This window comes from Rhopalosiphum maidis, chromosome 1, assembly GCF_003676215.2.
Source record: "Rhopalosiphum maidis isolate BTI-1 chromosome 1, ASM367621v3, whole genome shotgun sequence".
Lineage (NCBI taxonomy): Eukaryota > Metazoa > Arthropoda > Insecta > Hemiptera > Aphididae > Rhopalosiphum > Rhopalosiphum maidis.
Window position 1 is genome coordinate 55,464,397 of NC_040877.1, and position 21,369 is coordinate 55,485,765.

General features: G+C 23.3%; 2 protein-coding genes across 6 annotated transcripts; one reads left to right on the forward strand and one right to left on the reverse strand.

The window, feature by feature from the left end:
- Positions 1-178: 178 nt before the first annotated feature.
- Positions 179-9,087, forward strand: LOC113558345 (lysosomal alpha-glucosidase-like). 4 transcript variants are annotated; one of them, XR_003405612.1, is made up of 19 exons: positions 180-600; positions 2,482-2,651; positions 2,782-2,956; positions 3,954-4,044; positions 4,176-4,344; positions 4,422-4,488; positions 5,228-5,329; positions 5,529-5,669; positions 5,860-5,976; positions 6,032-6,243; positions 6,738-6,871; positions 7,192-7,343; positions 7,408-7,556; positions 7,618-7,702; positions 7,794-7,975; positions 8,072-8,157; positions 8,260-8,462; positions 8,590-8,731; positions 8,910-9,087. XR_003405612.1 is itself a non-coding variant. In XM_026963805.1 (18 exons), exons 1-18 carry the CDS (start codon positions 229-231, stop codon positions 8,647-8,649), a joined length of 2,667 nt encoding a protein of 888 aa, XP_026819606.1. In that variant the 5' UTR covers positions 180-228; the 3' UTR covers positions 8,650-9,087. The 4 variants fall into 4 exon arrangements, 3 of the variants coding, with proteins under 3 accessions (XP_026819619.1, XP_026819606.1, XP_026819615.1); XM_026963805.1 differs by having other exon boundaries at positions 8,590-9,087; XM_026963818.1 differs by lacking the exons at positions 8,590-8,731; positions 8,910-9,087 and having other exon boundaries at positions 179-600; positions 8,324-8,439.
- A 1,679-nt stretch (positions 9,088-10,766) lies between these two features.
- Positions 10,767-20,244, reverse strand: LOC113560506 (cell division cycle protein 27 homolog). Of its 2 annotated transcripts, none has more exons than XM_026966412.1 (16): positions 20,093-20,244; positions 19,282-19,357; positions 18,580-18,727; positions 18,146-18,425; positions 17,969-18,078; positions 16,743-16,916; positions 16,051-16,171; positions 15,822-15,965; positions 15,566-15,758; positions 15,305-15,485; positions 15,021-15,246; positions 14,811-14,938; positions 13,309-13,426; positions 12,987-13,190; positions 12,796-12,934; positions 10,767-11,249 (listed from the first exon to the last, which is right to left on the reverse strand). In XM_026966412.1, exons 1-16 carry the CDS (start codon positions 20,114-20,116, stop codon positions 11,239-11,241), a joined length of 2,277 nt encoding a protein of 758 aa, XP_026822213.1. In that variant the 5' UTR covers positions 20,117-20,244; the 3' UTR covers positions 10,767-11,238. The 2 variants fall into 2 exon arrangements, with proteins under 2 accessions (XP_026822213.1, XP_026822212.1); XM_026966411.1 differs by having other exon boundaries at positions 16,743-16,919.
- Between the last annotated feature and the right edge of the window lie 1,125 nt (positions 20,245-21,369).

The window sequence follows — 21,369 nt, forward strand, 5'->3', positions numbered from 1 at the left end:
CTTTAGGTTTTGCTATCAATTTATTCTAATATTAATGTTATGTTCATTATAATATAAATGGAAGTAGAGAATAAAATGTTAAAATTTTGATAAATAGTATAACTCAATTGTGATGTTTTGTGAATAATTAAACTACTTTATTTTTATAAATGTTTAAAAATCTTTAATATTTATATTATTTTGTTTTTATAAAATTTATTGCTAATTGGTGTAGTTCTTTTGTTTAATATGCACTTAAAATATGATATTTTCAAGATCTTTATATTATTATTTATAGAGATTTTTTTCTCATTAAATTTGTATTACTGTCGCTCAATTCCTAATGAACTAAAGTTTGATTGTATACCCAAAGGAAAGTCTGATGAAATAATCTGCAAACAAATTAACTGTTCCTGGACACCAGTTGAGCAATCTTTTACTGAATGGCCATGGTGTTACTATCCAGAATGTTACAATAATTATAATACAATTAATATATCGAAGACAAGTACTGGAATAGTAGCATTTTATAATTTATCAGTGAATTCTAATTACAAAAAAAATATCCAAATTTTGCGACTGGATGTTATTTTTGAAACATCACAAAGATTACGAATTACGGTACTTATGAATATTTCTTACAGAATAAAATAATTAATTAAAATGAAACTGAAATGTAATAACTAATTTAAGTAAAATGTTTAAAGTAGTAAATCTGGAAGTCAATAATATTTTTATACCAAAATATAATATAATGTTTATATATTTTTATATTTTTTTTATAAACATTTAATGTTAGAATTTTTATAGAATTAATTTAAATATCAAAAAAATTTAGATTATTTTTTAGTTAGAAATTCATAAAAACATATTTTTACTTTCTTGATTTTTAATCAAGTAAGTATGGTCATTGAAATAAAAAATCTGTATTTTTAAAACTTCAAGAATTTTTGTTAACCAGGAAAATGATAAAAATATAACTCAGTTGTAATGATAAGGTGGACAATTAAACTAGCTTTAACATAAAATATTGATGAGAGAGATCCGATATCACTCCCAAGCAGTATAACGATTTGAATCCACAAAAACGTGTGGTAGTTTATTAGTTATAACTTATACGTATTTAAAGTTTAAACAAACGGAGTAGTGGACAAACATTTTGCGGGGTAACCCTGTACCACTCTACTCTGCGCATCTAAACTTTAAATACTTATAAGTTATAGCTCATAAACTATTCATCCTAAATTCAATTTTTATATATCAAAATACTCAGAAAATTATTCTGTTTTAGAATATGATATAAAAAGTTAAATGTTATCATTCAAAAAAGTAAAAAAACTTAAAAAAAATATTTAAAAATATAATTTTTTAATAAAAATGTTTTTTTACAACTTGAAACTATCTAAAAAAATATTTTCAAAAACATGAATACTTTTAGAAATAATGAATGTTTTATGATAAAAGAATCACCCTGTATAAGATTGTATCTAAAAAAAATTTCTACGGTAGTCAAATTAATTTTTTATCAGCATTTGAAATTCAAATTTTTAGAACATTGGATATTCATCCATAAAACAACTAATTATCCTCAAATAATATTTTTTATATTATTGTAATTCAAAAATGAATATAACTATAGATCCCTGAATTTTTTTTAAATTTTTATATTATCCATAAATATTGAAAATACATAGTATAATTTTGACTTTATCAAGCATACCTATTATAGACATAAACATTTTTTTAGATTATGTTCTATAAATGTTGACAAAAAACTAATTGTTAGCTTAAACATTTTATACGAGATCCCAGATAAGTGTACTTATATCTGTATACAAATTTTAAAAATAGATTATAATATATTTTAATAGGCAAATAAAGTTTAAATGCTTACGAAATTCGTCAAAATCATAACAGTTTACAAACTACAAGTACCGATTTGGTAGTAAACAATTTTTAAATTCTTCAATTTGTATAGCTATAATTTTAAAATTTAATAAAATATTCCTCTTAACTATGTTTATAAATATATTAAAATATAATAGAGATGAAGATGGATACACTATTTACCTTTTTTCCTGTTTTTAAGTTCCTGTATGAAAGGGAACCAGGTATGCATTACTAAATTTCTTTCACTCACAGGGTATTGTTTATTTTAATAAATAATTAGTAATATACCTACCAATATGATATAGTATAATAACATACGTAATTTGCATGATTTGTAAATTAATAAATTGCATAGGTACCAATATCTTCTCATTATACAGAATAATTTTTTTTATCAAACACTCATTATTTAAATATCTATTAATGTTTTTACAAATATTTTTTATCGTAATAATTCTTTAAGTTAATTACTTTTTTTGAATGACAATATAAATTTTTAAATACTTTTTCTAAACCAGAATATTTTTTGGAGTATTTCGACACCTAAAAATCAAAAGCCCAACGATGAATAGTTTACGAGTTGTACAATTAAAAAATATTTCATTATAATAGATTGATGATGCAATTCAAATACGTTATAAACCACCCTTTCCAAAAATTAACGAGTTTAAAGGAAAACCAATTCAAAAAAATGATACTTTTATAATATCTGATTTTATTGTACGACTTTCGAAGAATGGAGTTGGATTTGCAATTATTCGTAAGGTGGATGATACAGTTCTGTGAGTATCTCCCATAATAGTAAAAAATAAATATGAATTATTATACTTACTTACAATATACACCTATTATATATTTGTTTTAAATTACCTAATTAATTGCTAACTAAAAAAATATGTTTTAAAATTCCAGGTTTGATAGTCGAAATATTGGAGGTTTTATATTTTCTGATCAATTTATTCAATTGTCAGCTTTACTACCCTCGAAGTATATTTATGGACTGGGAGAGCATAGAACTAATTTAGTCTTAAATTCAAATTGGAAAACATATACACTGTTTAATCATGACAGTACTCCAAAACCTGACGTAAGCGTACTTATTTATAAGTCATAACTAGACACCTCCTATATAGTGGTTAGTACCTATAAAATTCTTTTTACTACTACTATTAGGCTATAAGTAAGAATTTCGGTACATTTTTTTAAATACCTTTACAATGATAACTAATAACTTATTAATAATAAGTATATATATTCAACTATTCAACCATTGCAATTGTAGCATATTATTAATTAGTTGGAAAAATATGTAATCTAGTAGGTGCCTCAACCACTTAAATGACTGAATACACACATTACATAATATTAAATTCTATTGGTGGTTATAGATTCTCGCACAAGTCTAAATAAAAACTTATTCAACATATTAAGTTTGATCATTATATAAGTATTTTAACTAACAATAATTTGGAGAAATATATTTATAAAGAACAAAAAAAAAGTATACAATTTTTAATTCTTATTACAAAGCAGTATATTTTTATGAAATTTGACACAATTTTATATAAAATTAAACTTTGATTTATAGTAGGTACCTACTATAAATATATAGTACCTATATAATAACTTATAACTTATAAATTTATACCTAAGTATTTAATGTTATGATGGACAGATAAGTAGATAACAATTTTGTGTGATACCTTCACATCACTCCACTCACCTAAATATTTAATGTTCATAAGTTAATAACTACAATTAATTAGATACTCATTCAAAATTCAATTTTTATATAGGTAAATTTGAAATTCTCAGAAATACATTCCCCTTTTGAATATGAAATTAAACTGGATTCTATAATTTAAAAAGTCAAAAATATAAAAATTATAACTATATAAATAGTAATCAATATAATGTCTTTATTAAAATATAATGATTTGTCATTATTAGAATTTATGAAAAAAAATATGAAAAATTGTTTAGTGTTTGGTAAAATCATTGATTATTTACAGAGCTAAAAAGTTTACCACATTATATACATTTATATACATAATATTTTAATACGTTAATACTCATTATTTTAGATAAACGGCTATGGCTCACATCCGTTTTATTTATTAATGGAAAAATCTGGGAAGAGTCATGGAGTATTTTTATTTAATAGCAATGCTATGGGTATGTAACGACTAAATCACTATTATAATAAATAATAATACATACATACTATTATAAATTATGCATTTATGCATCATATACCTTTTTTTGTAATATATTTTAATTATATTTATACCTATTCCTTTCTACAGATATTATATTACAGCCTGCGCCTGCAATTACATATCGTGTTATTGGTGGAATCTTAGATTTTTATTTTTTTTCTGGACCAACACCTTCAGATGTTATTACTCAGTATACTGAAATTATCGGCAGACCATTTTTACCACCTTATTGGTCTTTAGGTTTTCATATGAGCCGGTAAACAGAATTTTAGATAATCTTGTCTAAGAACTTTAAAGTAAAATAGTATAAACATTTTTTTCTTCTTTTTTTAGATTTGGGCAGACTTTTGAAGATCTTGTTCAAGTTTATAATAGGACTATAGAAGCTGGTATTCCTTGGGTATAGAAATTATGAAATTATTACATGTTCTAAATATTATAATAATTCATATAATCTGCAATCATATTTTATTGTCTAAGGACTAAGACTTGTATCTTCCTTACTAACATACAATATAGACAATTTTAGTTCAGACGAATCAATTTTATATCGTTGATTTAGATATTATAATAAATTTTCTTATTATCAATTTTATAGGTAAGAATATTTTGTAAGAGTGTAATCTTGTGGGATTTTAATAATATTAAATTCAAAAATGTTATTAAAAATTTTATTGCTGGACACTGGATGACTCTTTATTTTTTATTTTTATACTGATTGAATAACCATCTCATTTACTTATTGTGTTAAATTAATACAGATTGTAAATTTTCTTCAAATAAAAAAATTAAAATTAGAAGTTTTTTAAAATTGTATTATAAATAAAATCCTTTGAGATACTCTAGATATATTCTTACGTGTATATTAAATTTTATGATACAAAATTCACTTTTATATTGAAATTAATGACTCAAAATTGATTCCTGTTAACTAGTATAAACTTAAATTTGGTATGTTATATGTTTGTAAGATGTATACAACACACACGGGTATATAACATTCTATTTATATAAGCCTTTTTTACACAATGATAGTCATACAGTATCTACTATATCTAGGTATCTAGCAAACTAGCTAGTTATAAATATTGCAATTAATTTAGTGTACTTGTAGTACCTGAGTGCATAAATAATTTCAGGATACTCACTGGAATGACATTGATTATATGAATAATAAAGATGACTTCACACTTTCCAACAATTTTAAGCAACTACCAGAATATGTGAATAATTTACATAAGGTAATACATACATTTTATTTATTTATTTTGTTTTGAAAATTAAAATTATAATATACAAGGACCAAGAAGTAAAACATTTATAGAAAAACAATGTTTTCAATAGATTCTGGTTTTTTTTTTAAATTAATTTGTAAACTCGATAATATGTATAGTTCTGAATATTTATAATAAATTAAAAAATTGATTTAATTTTTATTAGAACGGAATGCACCATATAGTTATTTTAGATCCAGGTATCAAATCACGACAATCAAATGGAACAATTTATGTTCCTTTAAAAGATGGTCTTAATGACAATATTTTTATAAAAAACTCTGCTGGTCAACCATTAGAAGGAAAAGTATGTAATTTTAACACCTAGTAAGGTAATTTAGCAAGCTATATTCTGATCAATAAGTAAGACTTCAACAATATGTTATGTGCTTTAATGATCTACTAGTCTTTCAAAATTAAAGACAATAATATGCATTAGCCAGATTTTTTCTGATATTATTAGATTATAAGTAGGTATCAACATTTTATGTTTCAAGGTTTGGAATAACATTGGAACAGTATTTCCTGATTTTACACATCCAAAAGCAACCCAATACTGGAAAAACCAGATTTTAAATTTTTATAATATTGTAAAATTTGATGGGTTATGGTTGGTAAGTTTGAATACTAAAACAAAAATAATTTTCATTTGATGTATTTTATTTTAAGGATATGAATGAACCAGCTAATTTTGTCAATGGTGATTTTAATGGGTGTTCATCTTTTAAATCTGATCACTGGGAATTACCTCAATATATTCCCGGTATAGTCGGTGGTCAATTGAACTACAAAACTATTTGCATGTCTGCAAGTCATTTCGCTGGTATTCATTATGATTTGCATAATTTATATGGACTTGTTGAAACTATATCCACTTACGAGTAATGATTTGATTTATTTTTGCTCAGTATATAGTTAAGTTGAAAAGTCTATTAACATAACTTAAAACTTTGATTATACCTATTTGCTATTGGATAAGTTTTTATTACAGTTTTTCCTCAAATATCTAGGAAAGTTAAATAAGCTTATCAATAGTTTTTTTAAAGAATCAAAAATTAATTGACAAAACTAGATTTTTCAAAAGTGTAAATGGTAATTGGGTCATTATTTTAAACAAGTAAAGATATATTAAAAGCCAGGAAAAAAATTTAATTTGTGAAATCTATATTGCATTATTTGAAAAAAAAATATATGTATATTAAATTATATACCTAGGTACTAAAATTAATAAATGTTATATATTCATATATTTTTGTGTTATACATTTGTGGGCTAACCTCCAGGTAATAAAATATAGCCTAGTTACCAACCCTACCCCTATATTATACAAGTTTGCATTATTATTTATTAGTTTTGAACTTAATTCTTTTGTTAGTGCATTGTCAGAAGTAAAAAATACTAGACCTTTTATAATTTCTCGATCTTCTTTTCCTGGTTTTGGACATTATGCTGGTCACTGGACTGGAGACATAAACTCTTCATGGGATGATATGAAACAGTCCATAACAGGTATTATAATTTTTTTAATCACTAAATAATAAAAATATTTATCAAAAAATAATGTAATAATTCTGGTTTTTACAAAGATCAAATATTAAAAGTTACCTTATGAGAACTGATTTAAAGATCATTTATTAGTCGTGTCTCCTATTGTGCTACAACATGTCAATCTCAAATTTAGTAAATTTAGCTATTTAGTATTTAAGCACATATTAACAAATACTCAGAAAAAAAATAATTTGAAATATAGGTGTCTGATAAAGTATCTTTATACCTTTATTTATTAAATGAGTATAAATCAAAAACTACATAATCATTTCTTATTTCAGATATAATAAATTTTAATTTATTTGGCATTCCCCTAGTCGGTGCAGATATATGTGGTTTTCATCACGATACTACTGTTGAGTTGTGCTCAAGGTGGATTCAATTGGGAGCATTCTATCCATTTTCTAGGAATCATAACGGCCAATACATGAAAGTAATATATTTCATAAATACCCAAAAGCTTTGTAAAAAAGTGTTTATTCTTATACTATTATTAGGACCAAGATCCAGTAGCTTTAGGATCAAATGTTATAGTATCTGCAAAAAATTCATTGATAACTAGGTATTATCTATTGCCATATTTGTATTCACTGTTTTGGAAAGCTCATGTTTATGGAGAAACTGTTGTTCGACCTTTGTTTTTTGAGTAATTGCAGACAATAATTTTATACCAAGCAAGCTCTATTTAATTTTTATCACATACATAGGTATCCATCTGATGAAAATACATATGCCATAGACACACAGTTTCTATGGGGTGCAGCCTTACTGATCTTGCCAGTCTTAAAAGAAGTTAGTAAATAATTTATATTTTCTAATAAATAATATTTAATGTTTATAAAAAGTTTATATGTAAAAAAATAATTAAAATAAATACTTTTAGAAAAATCATCAAGTGTATGTATATCTTCCTAAAGATATATGGTATGATTTTTACAATAATACTGCGATATTAAGCAAAGGAAGTTATTTTTTCATAACAGCTCCAACCCACACAATACCTTTACTGGTGCGAGGGGGTTATATTTTACCAACACAAATGCCCGCCTTAACTACAACATTAAGGTAAATAATATCTATTTATTTATTTTCTAATCATTATTTGTTTTTACTATTGTTTTTTACTTGTTCTATAAATTCTGAATGTGCTACTTGGTTTAGTCGTCAAAATCACTTTGAACTTTTAGTAGCTCCTAAACACAACCAAGCAACTGGTTTTTTATTTTTTGACGATGGAGAGTCTTTAGGTAAGATGTTGTGAATTTCTACAGACTTTGATATAAGTCAAATGTTTTTATTTAAACATTAACCATAAAATTATGATGGATTCATAATCTGTTATTTTAAAGATGCCTGGAAAAATAAATCATTCAACAAAGTTCAATTTAAACTTGATAAAACTAAATTTTCTAGTATAGTAGAGATGAATGGTTATATTGATGACAACTTTGTGTTACAAAATATTACTGTACTTGGAATCAAAGAAGGACCAACCAATTCACAAGTTAATGGAATTCCATTCAATAGTTATTACTTCAATAAAACCAAACAAGTAATTTGAAGAATAATTACATATTATTGTATATATACATATCAACATAATTATACATAAATTGTATTATTAACTGTACAATACCTATAAGTTATAACTAATTAATAAAATGCTATATTTATTATAGGTTTTATACTTCAAAATGTTAAACTTAGATCTAAGGATGCCATTCAATTTAACATGGTAAATTATGAACATCAATAATGAACAAATTTCCATCTACAAAGTACTAAATTATGTAAAATAAATGTTGAATAATAACCACAAATGTAAGTGATTATATAAGAGTAAATGGTTCAGTTCATTCTTTTTGGTACTTATAAGTATAGAAAATTGCATTAATTAAAAACAATTTTAACGTATATATATATATGTATAAAATAATATTATATTATTAATTGGTGTATAAAATAATTAATGTTAGTTTCTATATTTATTACAAACTAGGAACCAGTTATAAAAATTAGAAACTATAGACCAGTAACATTGATGGATTTACCCTTCTGATGCCTCGAATTAAATAGTATACAAAAGAGATGGTTTTAAATTTATTTGATTTTTGTAAATACATGTAATTTTCTACCCATAAAATATAAATGCAATTGATTAAATTACAATTTTTTTTTTCCATTAACTATTATAAACTATGTGTTTTTTGATGTTTTACAATGATTAAAATAATGTTGATGTAAATATAAGACCTATAAATGATTTAAATTTTCTAACCGAAATTTGCAATTTTCAAAATAATTTCTAATATTAGATAAAAAAAACTTTTATTTTAGCTGAAAAAACATAACACCCAGTTATCGGTTTAAAAATGTGAAAGAAATTTAACAACTATCAAGTAAATATTTGCTAGATATTAACTATCAATAAGCTATACCATATTATATGTATGCTGTTTCATTATCATGATATATAGAGTGACTACCATAATCCAAGTATAAGAATTATAAGTATGTGAATCACTATAATTTAAAAATGTCCTGTCTATATAAAACTCTTCATCAGTGATTTATTGAAACTATATACTTTGTTATATGTATATATTATTTATATCTACAACAGTACAGCATACAATATATTCAAATTGAAGAATATCAAAATAGAATTATTCATTATTAGAATGTAAATTGTATATATTTTAAATACTTTTATAGTTCTATTATAGTACTAAGGTTTCTTGATTTAAAATAATTATAAACTTGTCATGTACATTAGTAGACAATAAATTATTTTATTATCAGAGTTACTGGATGAAATGCTGTCTCATTTTATCTTCTTAGATTATATGAATTCAAATCAATGAGTAATGTAATAATTAATTTTCTATCAATAAAGAACATTATTTTTTCCTTAAAATAAATCACTTGTTAACTCTTGTTGTTTCCATAAAGTTTTCTAAATTAAATATCTAATTATCTAAGTGTAAAACAACATTAACAGTTATGTCTGTACAATAAATATTTATTAATTAATACAGGTATAAAATTAACTTAAATTAAGTATTTAATCACAATCACAATTTAATTTAATTTTAATTAATTACAAGTTCCAAATCAATCTATAAATAACCAATGCATTGTGAAATATCAAGTTGAAATTTAGTAATAATTTAATTTAAATGTAAAAGTGAATTTATTCAACTTTATATTTAATATTTTCTGAATGTTTCTTTAAATGAAATAAATTTCATAATTAGTGTTTATAATATTTAACTGAATTATTATAAACATTAACGAATAATAAAATAATTTTAGTTATAAAATTATTGATTAAATTAAATATAAAATTATATTTGACTGAAATATTATTAAATATAACTACATTGATAATTTGATACAGTGGTAAAAGTAAATGAAGATATTTTTCGTTCAGATGCATAGAAACCCAACAAAATTGTGGTTATGTTATCTTTTGCATATTGACTATTGTTTTATACAATTTTAAATGATTTCTAAAGTAAAATAGTTATAAATTGAATAATAATAAAAAAAAAAATAACCATAGATATTATAACAGTAATTCATATCATTAAAAACTATATATTGATCAATGTTAGTCAAATAAAATTTTATATTTATTTTGTGGCTTAGATTTTTAGAGCTAGATTACTTAAATAAATATTGATAAACAATTGATATTCAATTATACATAATATAACTAGTTATACTAACATTTTTCAATTAAATTTTTTTTATAAAACAGTAACAATATGAATTAAACTAAACTAATAATTGTAATGTTCATAAGAACTTTGAAATGTGTATAATATTAGAACAAAATAATTAATTAATATTAGAGGTTTCTTACAAAATGTAGATTTACATTTCATGGTATACAAAATTATCAGATACTGGCAATAAAATATACCAAGTAAATTTAGATTAATAAGTATTATACACAATTATATATTTTAATAATAAAAATTAGCTCTAAAAATCAGGAACTTTAATACAAGCCACAAAAATATTAACTGAATAAAAAACAAATTAAAAAAAATAATAAACAAATGAAAATAGGAATTGTTAAAAATTACTTTGGTTCTACAAGATACTTTATTTGTATTTTTTAACCAAACAACAGCTTTTGTTTTAATGATGCATCTCAACAGTCTTTTTTTTTATTATTATTAATATTATGATTTTTTTTTCGTAATAACCACTAAAAATAAATTTTAAGGCAATAAACAATTTAAAAATATTAGTTAAGAAGATAATATAAATTATAATGTTATAAAATAAATAAATACATAAACAAACAAGTTACTGCATCAAGGGTCATCTAAAAAAATAAAAACGTATATATTTATTATTAATAATAATACTTATATCTAGTGTTTGAAAATTTCTTGAAATATTTCAGTATTTTAATAAAATTTGTTTTTCTTTTTTAAATAAGTTTTATTTTTATGAATATTTGTCATTCCATTTATAAATGTATAATTTACCAAAAACTTATAAGGAATTATTTATGACTATAGTTACAACTTATGGACTTATTATTATCTAATAAATAATTATCATCAATATTTGTATTAAAAAAATCCAATAATTTACATTTTTGTGAAATATTTCAAACGATTTCAGACTTCAAACACTACTTATTAGATAATCTGATATAATTATTTTCATAATTTAGAATTTTATAGTTTTGATTTCATTAAATAAATTGCTTTAGGTTTGTTAAAACTTATATTTTTAATACTATTAAACTTTATTTGTAATTAATCTCAATTTGTCATATCAAATTCATCAGCAAATTAGTACAATTCTATACAATTTTGGTGATTTTAGTTACAGAATAAAAATCACAACACAATAATATAGCTTGACTTTTGTCCTAATGTGTAATTTTATAATGTTCTCTAAATAAATGATGAATAATAATGATTTATGTATGTCATAAATTATAACCAACAATACTAGTCTAAAATATATTCTAAATTCGAGTAAAAGACAACACTTTTCAAAATGACTCTGTCAAGATAATATAAATAAAACTGATGATACATTCAATAATATAAAGTTATAATTAATTAAAATATATTCTTCTTTTTTACATCTCTAACCTTGAATGCTTTTATAACCTATATAGTTTATATATAACCTATAGTCTTTGTTAGAAATATGTTGACAAAATAACTTCTATTTTAGACTGGTATCTAAAACATGTTGTGATAGTATGTAAGAAGAAGCGATGGAGTGACTCCTATAGGTTATTTCATAACAGTTTTGTTGAAAGGGCTTCAGCCTTTTTATAATTTTAACCCTAGTTAAGAGGTCAGGCAATAGCTATTTTTCCACCGTACCATGTAGCTTAGCTATGTACCTGTGCATTAGTTGTTCATTGACTATGTTTTTTAACTTTAATAATATATATATTAATTTTATTTACCTAAAATATAATTAATACATTTTTTTCTTTCTATTTATTAACCATAATATCTGCATCGTTTTAAGTAGTGTGATTATTTATTTAATTATCTATAATTTAAATTCCTCGATTAAAATTAGCTAAATTATTTAATGTTGAAGTGTTCAAAAGAAAGTACTGATAGCATACAAAAACCTAAATCTATACTTGAAAATCATACTTTCTCACTTCACTGGCCTCCAAAAACTGACAAACAAGGTTTAGGTAAGCTAATTATTAATTAATTCACTACAAAATTACATGACAATATTATTGCATGATAGATTTGATATGATAAATAGATGATCATAATTACAATAACCACAAACATTACATACAGCTTCAAAAAACATTATTTTACAATGAATTTAAAAAAAATGATTACATCTATCAAGTATTTTAAATATGTACTAACCTGAATCATCCAATGGTGATTGATTATTTGTCGGATCTATTGCTTCTTTAATTTGATTACTGGCCCCTTTTGGATCTAAGTCAGTTGCTCTATTAAAGTTCATTAATGCCAAATGTATATTGCCTAGTTTTTTATGTACCTAAAAAAAATGTAGATTAAAAACTAGAATAAATCAATAATATTACACTTACTTTTCCAGTTAAAAAATAGACTAGAGATTCCTTTGGCACAATTTCTTTCAATTCTTCTAATTCATACAATGCTTCTGGTAATTTACCAAGTTTAGAGTAAATTTGTGCTCGTTGATATTTACACATTGGATGTTTAGGTTCTAACGTTAAAGCTATATGTAAAGTATGTAACGCTTGGTCAGGCTTGTCCATACTATTTTGTACCTATTTAAACATATTTCAATATAACAAAATTTTTTGAAGTATTAAACATATTATAATGTAAAATACAATGATAATTTAAAAAATTTTGATTTAAGTTATAAGAGTTTATTATACTTACAACTGCAATATGACACATGATTAAAGCACTACTATGATTTATTCTAAGAGCTCGTTTATAATGCATTTCAGCTAATTCATACCGTTCTTGTTTTTGATAAATAGCACCAATTCCATACCTAAAATAAATGTATAGATCAGCATACTGTATTACTATGTGAATAGATTTATCATTTGAATAAGTTAAAACTAATAAAAATATTTTATAATATCATTGAGTATAGTAAATAATATATTATATAATAACATAAAACTTAAAAATTTCTACAAATATTTTAACAATAACTAAAATTGTTATTTTTCAATTAATGAAAATGTAAACATAAAATCTCTTTCAAAAATATTTTGCATACAATTTTTAGGCTTCAACAACTGTTTAGAAATTGTACTAAATTTTCAAATCTTAGCTATAATAAGCTTTAGTTGTGACTAAAAGATAGATGTTCATGCATTTGCATATTTTTTCCCTTTAATAATAAAAATTGAAGAGTAGGTAAAAATTTGATTTGTAGCCTATTGATTACAAAAGTTAATTGTTATGTTGCATATATTAGCATGCATTGATACATTTTTATTTTATTAGTGCATATTTGATATCCTCAGGTTTTACTTAAAAATTAACATTACATTTTGTCTATTTTAATTGTTAGTTTAGAAATGTTATTCTTTTCAATTTTATTGATTGGAAATACCTAACGAGTAATGATTAATACCTATACATATATAATTCAGTATAATACACATTTAAATAAGGAAAACAAAAAAATAAATATATTAATTAAAATAAAAATGATAGTAATTTATAATTAATTTGATTTTTCAGATTAAATAATAATAAAAGATCAGTTTAATTTTTAAATACAAATACATCAATATTTTATTTTAATCATAATAAATTATCCATTTTATTCATATTTTAAATTTTTGAATTTTAAAAATATAATTTAAAATTTGATTTTTGATATTTAATTGCGTATTATGATTTTTTACATATATTTTTACACATATTATAATTGTGTTTTATTGGAATATTTATAAAATGTTATAGAGCATAATATATTAAACATTTTTGATACATTAACATTGACCCTTTAGTTATGACCAAGCTTACAATTTTATATCAAAAACCTAAATTTCAAATACTTATAAATAACACATAGTAAAAAATTTATTTAATATATATATTTATTATTATTTGGAAATAAATCTATCAAGTTTTTACGCGTAATCATTTTAGCCAAAATCTGTTTTTCTGATTTTTCAGTTTCTTCCATAAATTTTGAAAAGTACTGAGCATTTTTAAATAAGAACCTCTTAAAATTTTCTACTAAAACCCCAATCAATGTTAAAATCAAAATTAAAAATAAAGTTAGAAAAATAAAATTTTGTAAAAACAATACATTCAGTTTCACCCAGAAAATAAAAACATATTTTACTTTAAAACATTTAAAAATCTAAAAAAATATGGAAAAAAGTAAGATTAACATATAAATATTATTTTACCAAGATTTGTAATGTCTTGGATCTAATTTGACAGCTTTCTGGAAACAAGTAATAGCTTTTTCCAATTCTTCAGTGACTAAATACTCATTACCTAAAAGTGCATATGCATATGGAAAATCTGGATTCACCTATAAGTAAATTAATAATAATGTAAGTATTTTATTTTTTCAGTGTTTGAAAAAAAAAATCAATATTATAAATAATACTCACTTGTATTGCTCTTTGAAAATATTTTATTGCAGTTTGGTGTTCTTTTTGCAAAGAAAAGCAATTACCAACGACACACCATGTAGATGAAGAATTTCTATCTAAAGCTGTCATATCTTGTGCTAAAGCAGATAAAGCAACCTCTTTCTGTTGATGCCACAAAGATGTACTATAAAGTTCCATTAACGTATCCCTGTATGGTTCATGTTCTTTGACTTCGCTAAAATATCTGTTGAAAATAATTCAAATCAATAATAGTAATTTATAAATATTAATTAAATAAATACTTTATTGATTGTAAGTAATCAGACTGTTCACAATATGCTTTTCCAATCATTGACAATACAAAACCAGTTTTATATTGTCGTGGTGGTAAACTTTGAAATAATTGGATTGCCTTTTTACAATTAAATTTTGATAATTGCAAGTATGCTATTCCAATATCTCTTAGTAAAGACAAAAGTCCTTCTATAAAATTAAATATAAGATTGAATTATTTAATATGAACATCTAAAAGAGTAAAAATGTAATTAAATGATATTTATTACCTGTAGTTTTTTTTTGTAAATTAAGAGCTTGTTGAGCAAGTGTCAATGTTTCTACTTCCATTACTCCGCGCTCTTTTGGATGTCTTTCAGTGATATCAGCAAAAACTGACTTTTTGGGAATCAATCCACTTTTTATTTTACGTGTGGCCGATTTAGGGCTAGCAAACTTTTTATTTGGACTCTTAGTATTTTCCTGTAAAAAATATTTTATTTAAAAGTTTAAGATATATTTTAATAATCATAAGATAAAAAATACCTTGACCGAACAATTATTGGTGATTATTCGACTACTACGTCTTACAACATGTGACATAGGACTTGAAGGCATAGTTATTTGTTGTGTGCCTAAATTGTTAATATTACTTGTATTCCCTGACTGACTAAACACTGGTTTAGAACTCTATCAATGTAATATAAAAACATATTTTAAGTATTATCTGCAACTAAAAAGATTTTAAAATAAATAAAAAATATTCTATACTTACTCTTTTTGATATGAATTTCTGATCATTCGTTTCATTTAATGTAGCTGAAGGAACTAAAACCATTGATTGGGATGAACAAACAGACAAATTATCTGAATTTTCTAGGGGGAATACTCCAAAACTATTTTTAAAATAGCAAATATTAGTTTAATTTTTATAATTAACCCTTATAAATATTTAAAATAAAACTATAACCAAATAATGCATTAAGAATTAGAACTAAATCCACTATATTACCACTATTGAATCAATATCAATAATAATGATGATAAAATTGACTGGTTAGAATATTAATTTGGTATTCACTATATATAAATGATTCACAGTATGGCGATAATTATAGGGATAGTGCTTTACTCAATACAAAGTCTATAAAAAGTAGTTGAAAACGGAGAAATGTTTAACGGGATAAACTTAGATGATAAACAAAATCATTAAATGATTTAATATTCATATTTTAAGAAGTCTTAATATCTTTCCTACAACATAAGAGCATCAAATAAATACATGAGTATTCATATAATATGACATTAACATATATTATAACATTTATATAATGATATAAAAGAAAGTGAATCAATAAAATTATTGTACTAATACTTTGTGAAAAAAAAATTTACCTGAAAATGCATCAGATATTTGATTATGATTTTATTAAAATAATATATGTATATTGGATGTAGTTAATTTACCTTGGTGTCAATGGGCTATAAGCATTTTCATTAATCACTTTTACTTTTCTTCCTAATGGTCGAACAAATATTGCTTTAGCATTATTCATATCAGGTGTAAATGGTTGTATACCACTGGATATTGAACTATTACTACTAGGTACAGACATGTTAACCATTTTTTGAGCTGGTGTACTACTAGAATTTAACAATAAATTATTATAAATATAAATGTGACATAGTTAATATTTTAACACATTGGCTGCAAATTTATTAAGATGTCGTCTATAGTCTGTTTTACAAAAAAAAGATACCATATTTTGATGAAAACCAGATATTTTTGCACATCCTCATATCACTCTGTACATAATACTAACATCACATTCGGCCCGGTTTCGGTTACAAAGCTCAGTCTACATTTTCGAAACAGTACCTTTCTTTCATGAGACAGACTAAAAGCATAGGCGCAATTTGAGTTTTAAATTTGGGGTGGGGGGTATTATAATCTGCATGTATGTACTGTGTGTATACTCCCTGAGATATATAAAGATGAAAGGGGATATATACAAATTATTTTGGAGGGCTACAATTGATTTTGGGAGCTTAACCCTATATATTGCACTTATGACTATAAATGTTTTTAAGCTTGCGTGAATTATTAATAGCCGCTAGCACCATACAATCACAAAACTTATATATTTTAATATCTGCATTAGAGCTTTGACTGTAACTGCTTTCAATAATTAAACTATGACAGAAGGCAATATACATATATGACATAATATATTATTAACATTAGTATATCAATCTCAACTTTTAATGTTTTGCAAAATAATTACATTTTAAAAATTATTGCTACATTAAAATAAAACTATTCATAACATATAAAATAATAAAATTACACAATATAATTTTAATGAATAAAAAATGATCATACTGTTTGAATAGAAATTAATATAAAGTTAATATAAGTTTGCTTGAAATGGAATACTAAAAGTAAAAATGTTAATGTATGACATATGGTGATAATTTATATTATATAAGCACTGTTAGGCTATCTGCTAAACTTTATATATTTATTTGTAATCTTTAAGGAAAATCAAATATTACAGTATTTGAAGAATATTATATTTAGACCCAAACTAATGCTTGGTGAATTTAATGAATATTGCAATAAAAATCTCAATAATATGTTAAGCATATCATTAAGTAATAGCATTCAAAGTGTTAAACCATGATAAACTCACCTATTAAACGTATTTATTGATTCATATGAAAGATTATAGGTTGATAAAGGCGTTGAATTGACATGAGAATTTGAACCTAGGCATTTATTAAAGTTCTCTAAGTTATCCACCTAAAATATAACAAGAATACATAAATCAAAATACAATTTATAATATTTAAAATGTTTAATATTTTACCCTAAATATTTTAGTGGGTTCAGGATCAGGTTTAACACCTCTGTCACATAGGTCTTGGAATGATTGCCATAAAAAAGGATTTAAATACAGAGCCTTCCGGCAAGCCTCTGCAGCTAAATGTGATCTTTCAGAACGCCACCAAATGTGACTTATTAGTTGCAAAGCAAATGGAGCACTGTCGCCATAATCAGAAATTATGGTTTCAATAAAAGATGAGCACGATGAAGATGATATTAAATCACCTACATTACCAGTTAACACAGTTTCTGCTTCAGACAACCTATAAGTTGATTGAACAAATTAATAAATAAGCATAAAACTATATTATACACTAAAATAAAATATATCTATAATTATATACTAGTAATTAATTAAACATTCGCTAAAAAAAATTATATTATATTTTTTCCCGGAATACAAAAATGTAACCATACTTGTGAAGATCAACACAACAACGGGCTAGTAGAAATTTGCATTTTTCTGACACTATTTTTTTTCCACTCAGAATTGTGTATGCTTGAGATGGTTTACCCGATCGATAATAACAAGTAGCCAATAAATAGATACTTTCATCTGAATCAACTAAAAAATAATGTTTTTAACATATTATTAAAAACGATTAGATATTAATTATTTTTATAATAATTATTTAAGATTAGTTTAAATGGCAGTTTTAAGATGAAATAATCAATAGCAATTAAGAGATTCTTTAAACAATGAAGCTAATATTATTTTTAATCAATAATAATATTAGTAAACTATAATTAAATGAAAAACTAAATAAGATATTATGATTAAATTAAATAATAAAATATAAACTTTAATTATGTCAAAGGTATATTAATATTTAATACTAAGAGAACAGTCCTTGTTAACAAAGATAGTAATATTTATATTATGAAGTTGTAGATTAAAAGCTGCATGGGTGGTCAAATGGTAGTTAGCCTCAGGCCTGATAATTTTTTAGCACAGTACTGTTGTTTATACTACAAATCTAATAAATAAATAAGTTAAAATATTAACATAATTACATTTTAAGAGAGAATTAACTAAAAATAGTTCAACCAAAAACATAGATATAAGTTTGCAGCTCTATTTTAAACATTTTATTCATATAAAAATATTTTAAAACTTACATTCTGCACATAATCTTTCTGCAAGGAATATTGCATCTGAATAAGCATAATGATTTAAACAATGCCAAATTGCAGCCTGTGAAATTTTAAATTACATAATCCATAAATACATTAATACTTTATATAATATAATAATGAAATGTTTTTACACTAAAAGTATGTTAAAAACCGTGACTTTCTATTTATTGACAATGACTATTGATGATTATTATGAAGTAGAATATAAAATAAACCCAAATTAGTCTGTTAAATAAAATAATAACAATTTTATATAAATATTTTTAAATACTTAGAATCCGTGTACATTCAATTAAATTAAGAATAGTTTTATTATTATAAATAAATATTATAAAGTAATAGGCAGATAGCCTTCAGTTTTTTTTTATACTTTACTCAAATAAACAATTCTATACTTCACAGAATAAAATAATTTTATAAGGATTTATACATTGAGATAACCAGATTATTTTTAATTTTGAAATCTTAAAAATAAAGATGTTTAATTATATAGACTATTTATTTAGTTGCAATTTTGAAAACTATAAAAATAAATTCACCTATGATATTATATTTTTGTCTAATTATACAATTCAAATGTTATTAAAATCGTTTGAATGAAAATTAATTATTTTCGAACTACCTATCTATTGTATATTTGTACACTATACTTATAGTAACTTAATGCATTACAAAATAAAAATGTTTACTGATCATTTTTTTTATTAGAAATATATTTATTCTATATTTTAAACTTCAATACCATCAATAACATTGTTGACATAGGTTTTATTCACGAGAACTACACACTTACTTGGATGGGTTCTTGAATAATCATCGTAAACAAATAAATGTATTTATATGTAGGTATGTATGTGCACTATAATAATGGTTATTAGTTGAACGTAATTAAAATACAACCACAATTCAATAAGAAATTAAAACTAAAATTAGGAAATTATTAAATTAATGTAAAATATTTTTTACTAAGTTGCGACTTTATCATGTAGTGAAAAAATGAAAGAAGCTAAATTGATAAGAATGACAACGATACCAACTTACTTTTATATCATAGATACATTGATTTTCATTTTTGTTTAATAACATTGAACTACTTACTTATTAATTAATAATTAATATTAATTCAAGTTCTTATACCTTAAGCATTTATTTTAGACATTTGATATTATTCATACAATTACTAGAATTCTCTTTTTTCGCTTTAACCATTTAAATTTAAAATAATATTTAGTCTACTAACTGAAAGGGATATTTTGATGTATAACCTATAACATAACATTTTCTTTATTCATTTCATACTTTAAACATTCGATGACAAAATTAATAACGATAACGGTATTTCCAAATTGGTAATGGCAAATTAAATACCAAATACTAATAGGAAGACGCTACACTCAGTACACCTGCATTTATTGTCTCTGTCTTACAAGTTCGTAACATTGCCAATCTTTGCTTAACAGTTAGTTTAGCTTCATTAATCATTACCTTTAATCAATGGCACAAGAACAGAGGTGCTGAAGCACCTTCAAGTTCCTTTGTGATTTCAAATATCCATAATTTAACAGTGTAGTTTTATTTTTTAAGATTATCGTTTATTTTTTTTTTTCTAATCTTACATACTAATTAATAAAATTTTTCGACTTATTGACAAGTTAATAAGTCAATGATAAAATCTATATTTTATTTATATTATATAATCACCATTATAGTGGCATTATGTGTTAGATTTGTTAATTGTTTAGCCATAGAAAACAATTATTAATAATTTAAACTTATAGTTTAGGATTTCAAATAAAAATGTTCAGATGGCCAAAGCCATTGATCATTTTGTGAATATGAATTATGAAAATAGTTAATATTTCATTCGGCATTATAAGATGCATATATAGGCTCCCATTAAAAAAAAAACAATATGATAAAAATGTTTTTAATATTATTTCTTTCCAACGGGTTGGCACTTTCTCCCAGTTCCCCACCACTGGATCCGCCCTTGTACTCGTGTATACAGACATATTGTCATACTAATATGATCAATAAACCGAATAAAACCCAAAATATTATTTTATTATT

What these genes read in the sequence shown, in the direction of transcription:
- LOC113560506 (XM_026966411.1), bottom strand. Translation starts at nt 20,116, where the DNA reads ATGATTATTCAAGAACCCATCCAA. An exon ending in TTATTCAAGAACCCATCCAA is followed by an intron (nt 19,358 to 20,092) that starts GTAAGTGTGTAG and finishes AAAATTTCACAG; the next exon opens with GCTGCAATTTGGCATTGTTT. An exon ending in TGTTGTGTTGATCTTCACAA is followed by an intron (nt 18,426 to 18,579) that starts GTATGGTTACAT and finishes ATCAACTTATAG; the next exon opens with GTTGTCTGAAGCAGAAACTG.
- LOC113558345 (XM_026963805.1), top strand. Translation starts at nt 229, where the DNA reads ATGCACTTAAAATATGATATTTTCAAGATCTTTATATTATTATTTATA. An exon ending in AAGGTGGATGATACAGTTCT is followed by an intron (nt 2,652 to 2,781) that starts GTGAGTATCTCC and finishes TTAAAATTCCAG; the next exon opens with GTTTGATAGTCGAAATATTG. An exon ending in ATAACGGCCAATACATGAAA is followed by an intron (nt 7,344 to 7,407) that starts GTAATATATTTC and finishes TACTATTATTAG; the next exon opens with GACCAAGATCCAGTAGCTTT.